The 9,266-nt window shown below is 53.0% G+C and overlaps 1 protein-coding gene across 2 annotated transcripts in view; it reads left to right on the forward strand.

Moving 5' to 3' along the window:
• The window catches only part of SALL3 (spalt like transcription factor 3), a 21,561-nt gene extending 13,134 nt beyond the window's left edge, over positions 1–8,427 (forward strand). The window contains exons 2-4 of one of the 2 annotated variants that reach the window (XM_074339814.2): positions 1–1,524; positions 1,741–2,081; positions 3,342–8,425. The exon at positions 1–1,524 is cut by the window's left edge and continues 1,389 nt beyond it. In XM_074339814.2, coding sequence (XP_074195915.2) covers positions 1–1,524; positions 1,741–2,081; positions 3,342–3,773 — 2,297 coding nt within the window. In that variant the 3' untranslated portion in view covers positions 3,774–8,425. Of the gene's footprint in view, positions 2,082–3,341 lie in introns of both variants that reach the window. The other variant, XM_074339813.2, reaches the window with a different exon arrangement.
• Positions 8,428–9,266: the final 839 nt, after the last annotated feature.

Here is a 9,266-nt window from a genome sequence, read left to right on the forward strand (position 1 = left end):
AGTACCCCCACATCCAGATGAACCCCTACCCCGTCCCCGAGTACCTGGACAACGTGCCCACCTGCTCCGGGATCCCCTACGGGATGTCGCTGCCCCCAGAGAAGCCGGTGACCACCTGGCTGGACAGCAAGCCCGTGCTGCCCACGGTGCCCACGTCAGTGGGGCTGCAGCTGCCGCCCACCATCCCCGGCGTTGGCAGCTACGCCGACTCCCCCAGCCTCACGCCCGCGAGCCGCTCCCCGCAGCGGCCCTCGCCTGCATCCAGCGAGTGCCCCTCTCTGTCCCCCAGCCTCAACAGCTCTGAGGCGGGTGCCCCCGTGACTGCCGAGTCCCCACAGCCCATGCTCAGTGGGTCTTCCCTGACCAAGACCGAGCCCGTCAGCCTGCCTTGTGCAAATGCCAGGGCGGGAGACATCCCCGCCGGTGGGCAGGCCTCTGGCACGTCCACGTCAGCTGCCACCGCCCTCACGGACGGCAGCACCTCCACAGGCCTCTGCAGCCCTGTCCTCACGGCCGGCTCTGACCAGTTCAAGGCCAAGTTTCCTTTCGGGGGGCTGCTGGACTCCATGCAGACGTCGGAGACGTCCAAGCTGCAGCAGCTGGTGGAGAACATCGACAAGAAGATGACGGACCCCAACCAGTGCGTCATCTGCCACCGGGTGCTGAGCTGCCAGAGCGCGCTCAAGATGCACTACCGCACACACACCGGGGAGCGGCCCTTCAAGTGCAAGCTCTGCGGGCGCGCCTTCACCACCAAGGGCAACCTGAAGACGCACTTCGGGGTGCACCGCGCCAAGCCGCCGCTGCGCGTGCAGCACTCCTGCCCCATCTGCCAGAAGAAGTTCACCAACGCGGTGGTGCTGCAGCAGCACATCCGCATGCACATGGGCGGCCACATCCCCAACACGCCGCTGCCCGAGGGCCTGCGCGACGCCGGGGACGCCGACCAGGCCGCCGACGCCCTCAGCAGCTTCGAGGACGACGCCGACGACAATTCCATGGAGGACGACGCGGAGCTGAGGGACGTGGCCGGCGACCCGTGCCAGCCGCTGCCGCCCTACACGGGCTCCGGGCCGCCCTCGCCTCCCTCCGTCATCTCCAGCATCGCCGCCCTGGAGAACCAGATGAAGATGATGGACTCGGCCATGAGCTGCCCGCAGCTGACCCCCCTGAAGGCCGTGGAGAACGGGTCCGGGGACAGCGACCGGCTGAGCAATGACTCCTCGTCTGCCGCGGGCGACCTGGAGAGCCGGAGCGCGGGCAGCCCAGCCCTGTCCGAGTCGTCGGCGTCCATGCAGGCCCTGTCCCCTGTGAACAGCAACAGTGAGAGCCTGCCCTCCAAGTCCCCAGGCCTCGGCCACCAGGAGGAGCCGCAGGACCTACCGCTGAAGACAGAGAGGCCAGACAGCCCTCCGCCCGCGCCTGAGAACGGAGGCGCGCTGGACCTGACAGCCGCCCACCCGGGCCGGCCGGCCATCAAGGAGGAGGCCCCCTTCGGCCTGCTGTTCCTGAGCAGAGAACGGGGTAAGTGTGACAGCACTGTGTGTCGTGTCTGTGGCAAGCCCTTCGCGTGCAGGAGCGCGTTGCAAATCCACTACCGCAGCCACACCCAGGAGCGCCCGTTCGTGTGCGCGGTCTGCGGGCGCGGGTGCTCCACTACGGGGAACTTAAAGCAGCATTTGCTGACGCACAAACTGAGGGAGCTGCCTTCTCAGTTGTGTGACCCCAACTTTGCTCTAGGTCCCAGCCAAAGCGCTCCTAGCCTGCTCACCGGCTCCACGCCCGCCACCATCAAAATGGAAGTGAACGGGCACAGCAAAGCCATCACGCTGGGCGAGGGCCCGCCCCTGCCAGCCACGGCCCAGGTGCCCACCGGGCCACACACAGTGCTGAGCCCCGGCCTCGCACCCATGCTGGCCCCCCCGCCACGCCGGACGCCCAAGCAGCACAACTGCCAGTCGTGTGGGAAGACCTTCTCCTCGGCCAGCGCCTTGCAGATCCACGAGCGCACTCACACGGGGGAGAAGCCGTTCGGCTGCACCATCTGCGGGAGAGCGTTCACCACCAAGGGCAACCTCAAGGTGAGGGCACAGGCTGGCACCTGAGTCCCCGGGACACTGCCGGGGATGCCCCTCCCCGCGGTACAGCAGATGGGGCAGCAGGTGGGGCTCCCGCCGTGGTCCTGGCCAGGGGACGAGATGCCGGGAGCCCACACAGACTGTGCGAGTGCCTGTAGGGCTGGTTCACGCACATGCAGGCGTGAGCAGTGGGTGTGCACGAGCTCACGCACTCACAGTGGCCGAGGTGCACGTGCTGTTCGGCTGCAGCGAGGGTGTCACCTTCCCGCGCTGGCCCCACCTCCCCACAGGAGCCTGTGCCGGGGGTGACGCACACTTTGTTGTGGGTGGGCAGACCCAAGGCCCAGGCTTTCATGAGTCTGGGACACAGCACGAGATAAACGGGGCCTTTGGACACTTACCCACGACACCAACAGTGTAAAGCAGGGCCAGGTGGGTCCTGTTGTTTTGTCCACGTGGCTGCTGAGACCAGTGGTGGGCATGTGGAGAGAAGCCACGCAGCCTGACGGCCAGTGGCCAACGGTGTGGTGCTATGTTCACAGTTAAGATCACAGCCATGCCACATGTGTCCCCTGGGAGGCAAAGCGTGTGACAGGGTGCCAGACGGCACGTGCAGGCCAGTGTCGGCATCTCAGCTAAATGTGTGCTCTCCATCCATATCACGTGCCTGCCCAGGTCTCAGTGGCCTCGTCAGAGACCATGAAAGACCAGCACCTGTGGCTTCTGCCTACAGGGAGGACGAGAGCCATCTGCGGTCTCTGCCAACCACAGATGCCCAGGACGCTTTTGGGAGAAAGCGTGTTTGGGAGAAAGTGACAGAGGAGAGAGGCTCAGTGATGCAGGGGCCCCAAGTGCAGGACACTAAAGGGGGCAGGAAAGGCGCAAAGGACCCCCGGGTGCGCAGGAGCAAGGGGGCACCTGGGCGGGAGCGACCTCTAAGGGGCCTTGTAGGTCTTACACCGTAGCAGGGATTATTCTAGCAGGTGTGACAGCTGGAAGAAACATTCCTTAATGCATTGACTGGTTTTGCTTTTTGTATTTAGTAAAAAGAAACATTGCATATTTATGTAAGAGATGCTCAGCAAAGCGCACCTAACCATGTTTTGTTGTCCCCACACTAAGGACCCGCTTGGGATGGGGAAAAGGCCCAGTTGTGACCAAGGCCTGATGTTTCTGGATGGCGCTGTGAAGTGTGCAGAGGGGCACACCGCCTGCAGGGCTGCTTGCTGACCTGTGGCTTGTCTCTCCGTGTCTCACACGCAGGTGCACATGGGCACGCACATGTGGAACAACGCCCCTGCCAGGCGCGGCCGCCGCCTGTCGGTGGAAAACCCCATGGCTCTGCTAGGCGGCGATGCCCTCAAATTCTCGGAGATGTTCCAGAAAGACCTGGCAGCTCGAGCAATGAATGTTGACCCCAGTTTCTGGAACCAGTACGCCGCCGCGATCAGCAACGGTCTGGCCCTAAAGAACAATGAGATTTCTGTCATCCAGAACGGAGGCGTCCCCCAGCTCCCTGTAAGTCTCGGCGGAAGCGCCATGCCCCCCCTGGGTTCCCTGACTGCTGGGATGGACAAGGCACGTTCAGGGAGTAGCCCGCCCATGGTGGGCCTGGACAAAGCCAGCTCGGAGACGGGGGCCAGCCGGCCGTTCACCAGGTTTATTGAGGACAACAAGGAGATTGGGATTAACTAGCTGAGCGCACTGCGGCGTCCGCCCGCTCTGTCCCTCGTACACAGTGACGTGTGACCATCAGGCTGCTCATATGCCGTGCCCGGGGCCTCCTTAAAATCGTCCCCACGGCAGAAAATACGTTAACTGTGTTGCTGCCACAGGGTCATCTCGTAAGCCCTGCATGCTCCTCCGTGCCCTTGGGGAGCCAGACTGTGCTTGAGAATTCTGCAGCCTGTGACATAAATGTCACACACAAGTCCTGGAAAGCTGCCTTGGGAATAAAGGGCTCAGAGCACATCCACTTGGTTTCTCCTGAAACCTGATAATCCCGAGAGGGAGCGAGGGTCCCCTAAGCTGTTCCGGTGACACTCATCGGATGGTTTTGTTCGCAGTGGTTAGAAACTTGAACTCTGTTCTCAGAACTCTTATCTTAAAGACGTGGTCTGGTCCTCCCCACGCTGCATCCTACGGCAGCACCTTTGTCTGTAGTATTTATAATGTTCCGATTATGCGGGTAACAGACAACGCAGCCCGACTCTAGAGGTAGCTTTTGTACTGCAGAATACATCTGGCTGTGTGGGGGGTTTTTTTGTTTGTTTTTTTAAGCAAGATTTGTTTTGCTATAAATAAGTGGGTTATTTCAATGCAGGCAAAATTGTGGAGTTCTGTTCGGAAAGATAGCATGCTTTTTGTGTGCAAATACCTGTCAGTAACAAGCCTTTTTTTTTTCTTTTTCTTTTTAATTTAAATGTTTGTAGCTGCTATGTGCACAGTTGTTCTCTAGTGTGGTCTGTAGCCCAGCGACTGGGAACAAGTTACAGACAAACGTCACCGTAAATAATTCACAACATTGTAGACAGTTGTGAGTAAATATTTCACGTATCAAAGCTGTACAATAAAAAGGTAATGTTTGTATAATGTGGTTGCAAACTCTTAATTTATACTATTGCACTTTTAGTATTTTGTATTACGGAGGTTTGTCTATAATTTGCAAATTTAAAAATATGTAAAGCATTTTATAAATAGTGCTTTGATGTAAGGAAAATGAAGAAAGCTATTACCATTTCCTGTTTTGTCTTCAGGCAACATGAAGCCTGTGCTCCTTAAACAGGAAAACCAGCAGGACGTGTCAGTCCTCAGTAAACTAGGGCCTGCCTGCCACTCCTTAAGTTAAGATGCTTTATTTAACTTTCCTGCAAAGCCCACTTAGAACCTGATCACCCTGACGAGACTCTGCTGCACTCACCTGAGGGCTGTGACAGCAGCACAGGTGGGAAGTGAGAGGACGTGAGTGTGATGTACTGTAGCCCTCTCTCCTCGCACACCCACGAGGGCTGACTGCCTGCGAGTACTGGGCGCCGTGTCCTGGGGAGAAGTACCCGTGTCTGGCAGTATAATCAGTCACAACTGGGGAATTTGCTCAGTTCTTGATTTATTTATTGTCTTGTCGGGTGAAAACCAAGCACAGTGTCATCTGATTCTCCAGAGCACCATCTGAAGCTGGGGACTTTGCTGAGTCGCTTCGAGTGAGGAGGGGCCCTGAGGCAGCGGCGCGGGTGGCGGGGCCGCGGGCGGGTGCGTGTTCTACCTCATTTTGTGTGTGGCAAGTGGGCTGGAGTCTGACTGTGAACTTCCCCCAACACTCCCAGAGACATCCTGGGTGGCCGGGGGACACTGCTGGCGCGTGTGCCCCTGAAGAAGGAATCAGACAGTGACATCTTCCCAGTCGAAATAGAAAAATAGGACAATCTTCCCAACACACCCACAGCAGCAGCAAATCTCGTTGTGTCACCGAACAGAAAGAGAGTTGAAGACTCATAAAAAGGCAGACTTGGCTGTTTATTTCTGTCAGAAATGAACACTGAACCCTCTCTACAGCTGTTTTCCGCGGTGAAGAGACAGCCCGTCCCCACGGTGTGACATCTCTTCCCCGGGGATGAGAGGGGCTGTGTCAGCTCCTGGAAGAGAAGACGGAGGTGGCTCCCTGACCCTGTGTTCCAGCACTTGAATCTTCTTCTATTTATCTGTGTCCTTTTCGGCGTGAATTGTTTTTTTTCTTTCTTTGTTAGTGTTCGGTACTGTGCAGTGTTCGCTCTCCTCTGAAAATGCTGTGTATATAACTTAAAAGAGAAATGTAAGTGTTGTACATAAGATGGCTCGTGAAGGCAGTGACGCTGACCGTGCTGCACTCAGGGCTCGTGCCCCTCTCTGCATGGTGAAGACACACTATTTTTCTACCGCAGCGCCATGTGGGGCCAGGGCCGCCCTGGGCCAGCTGGGCCTGTCACCTGGAGCCCATATTTTTTATGATGAAATCTGTGGGTCGACACATCTGCTGATTAAATGGGTGTCTTAGTCTAGGTTACTATTTTTGTCATATGGAATTGAATAAAATGCAGGATGTGGTCTTACTTCTGAATTACGTTCCTTGATTATTCAAATGGAAGCAGTGGAACCTTAGGTTATGGTCATTCATGGTGGAGCGACACCTGTGGTGTTTCTCCAAGGACAGGCATCGCGGTTGACAGCTTAGATTTAAGCAGTATCTCAACGTTTCTTGATTGGTCTTGAAATTTTTATTTTTCACCACTTTTTTCTAAAATAAAAATGCACCCTGCTAGTTCTGGATTTTTTTACATCCTTGATGGAAGGAGATGTAGTTGAAATGCCTACTTACAGTGTCCAAAAATGACTGCACTCTGAATTACCTGCCATCGTCAGCATTCTGACAATGGTGGCTTTTCGGGTCATTTGGAAACAAAGTAGCCGTGCACCACAGCACGTTCGAGGAAGGACACGGGCAGGAGGGTGCCAGCGTGACCCCCAGCAGTGCCAGTCCTTGGTTCAGATGGAAGGTGATTTTTACTCTCAGACAAGCTTACCTCACCCAGAGCATTTGATAAGACTTAAAACATCAAATAATTTCAACATCTACAACCTCTTTCTTCTTTTTTTCTTAAGTAACTGCTTCATACCTAGAAGCCACAGTAATTTTTACCTGGAAAGTGCCGGGTGATTTTAAAGGACTGATAAAGATACTAACCACCAAACTAATAGCCCAGGGCAGCCCTCCAGTACATATCACCAGCCTGAGGAATTAAACTATGCGGGTTTCAGAGCTACAACAGGATTAGGGGATGGAAAGTGACGAAATCAGAGAGTAAATTCAATTTTTTTTAAATGGTAAGAAAATAGTAACGATTCTTGCAACCATCTAAAAATAATATAAGAAAATACTGTAATAATGTAATATGTAAATGAAAATGCACGAAGAAAAGAGGTACACTTCTTATTTCAAAAATAGTTCCTTTGTAAAACCAGAGGTGATTTGGTGTAACACGCCTGGCTATTTACTTCCTGTGACATCAACTCGAGTGGCTTAGGCCAGACATCAGAAAATCATAAATGCCACAGCTCTACACATTATTTGTTTAAATTTATTTCTATTCCAAGTGCATTACAGGAGTCATTCACATTTAAACCCAATTAAAAAGGATTGCTATAGGGCTGAAAAGCAATTGTTCTTAAACTCTCCACTGTTTGATTTTGTCCCCACGGCAGCTGGAAGGTGGTATGGCCCCTGCCCACCTGTTGTCTGTGTGGTGGACATGGCCGGCTCTAGCCTGAGCTTCACAAGCACGGCCAACGTCAGGGCCACTGCTCTCACTCGGCTGTGTGGCCGTGTCCAGCCCGACCGGCCTCCCCTCACCGTATGCACTGGCTGGTGCCTGGGGCCGCACAAGTCCAAAGCGTGCATTTCTCTTCCCCGTGCATGCTGGTAGGCAGCTGGTAATGTCACATTTGTGGCCAAAGCCGGTGCTCACTCACTAATTGCCAGACTGGGGTACGGAGGGACACTTGTTTATTCCTTGGGAAGTTTCTCGTGACATGTGGCAAACAGGCTGCCAAGTGGCTGCAGTCGCAGGTCTGTTTGCTGAGTGTCAGCCACATTAAAGTCGGATCTACAAAACTGGGAGGAGACTCCCCTTTCCTTTTTTGTTTGCGTGGGAAATATTATTGAGTGTTACTTCAGCATTCTTTAAGAAGGGAACAGTTTAAAGTGAGTCACGTGGGGGCGTCCTCCTGCCGTTCTCCTGCCCACGTGTCTGTACTGACTCGGCAGGCCTAAGGCGTCCGGGCTGCCCCGTGGGCTCCGCCGAGCGGGGGGCCTCACTGCCCCTCCGTCCACTTCCTCGTCTGTAAGAACGAGGGAGAGCTTGATGGTGGTAAATCCTTTTCTAAAACTCAGTGTTTCGGTTTTGTCTTATTTTTAAAGAACTACCACTAATGGATACCTTCCTTTTTCTCCCCAAAATTCACTAGACAGATTCATTGACAGTATTTATAGACAAAATACAAATGATAATCTAACAATATAAATATGAGAGATCTATTACAAATGACTTTGCTAAAGAAAATATGTGGAATCATTTTTGGACCATAAAAAATGTGTTGGTATCTTTAATTAAAAAAAAAAATCATGGAATTTATTGAATCTTTTAAGAATGCAACTATATTTAAGGTAAAATAAAATCAAGCTCTGTGAACATTGTGCTTACTGCATTTTCTATTAAAAATGGTCTGTTAGGAGTGATTTGGTTTTGGTCACGTGCGTGGCCCACACGGGCACAGTGCAGCTTGGCGTTAAGGCGTCACACGTACATTTTCAGGAGGCCGCGTGATGTAAAGCGATGGTTATTCCTTGTTCTCGGAGTGCGTGTTGAAGAACCTAAATTGTTAGCATGGTTTTCCTGTCCTAACTTAGAACCATGGCTGCGTTTCTCGGTCTCCCTTCTTTGGAAGTGTCACTGATGGCCCTTGGGCAGCTCTGCCTCTGGTTCACCCACCTGGGCCTGGGGTAACCCAGTGGGAAGTAATCAGGCTGCTGAGACAGGAAAGAGATGTCGCTGGTGGCAGAGTGCATTCAGGCTCTGTTATGTCACCGGTACTTTACGTCACTGAATGAAAAACACAGCCATCAGTCAAGCCCAGGAGGAGAAGGGTGCAAGGGCCTCGGTATGCCCCCACCACCACCCATGTGACTCACACACACGCACACAGATGTCTGGGTCCAGTGGGATGATTTGTGAGTGTGGGAATTTTGTAGCCCCTCTGTACCTTCTAAGTTGGTAAGATGCACGTCTTTTAAAATCCAAGAGTGATCTTAGGAGCTAGAATTTTTAGAGAAGTGTGACTTATTTCCTTCATTCCATCCTGGCACGTTAGGTACCCACTGGCTCCGTGGACTTATTTTCTTTCTAGCTTAACTTAAAGGACACCTGCATTTTAATAAGGTTTCACCAGGAGGGATATAAATATCTAAAGGACAAAAGCCATCACATATCTTTTATAACTGTCGGGTCTTTGATTACATTTATGATAAAAAACATTTGTTTTATTTTTCCTATTTGCTATATCAAGAACAATTTAAAAACAGCTCTTGTTATGACCTGAAATTACCCAGAAGAAGTATGTCGTACCGTCCCGCAAACACCACCACTAAAGAAAAACAAG

The sequence above is a fragment of the Rhinolophus sinicus genome, chromosome 4 (genome assembly GCF_057876585.1).
Source record: "Rhinolophus sinicus isolate RSI-liver-muscle chromosome 4, RSI-T2T, whole genome shotgun sequence".
In the NCBI taxonomy this organism is placed as follows: domain Eukaryota; kingdom Metazoa; phylum Chordata; class Mammalia; order Chiroptera; family Rhinolophidae; genus Rhinolophus; species Rhinolophus sinicus.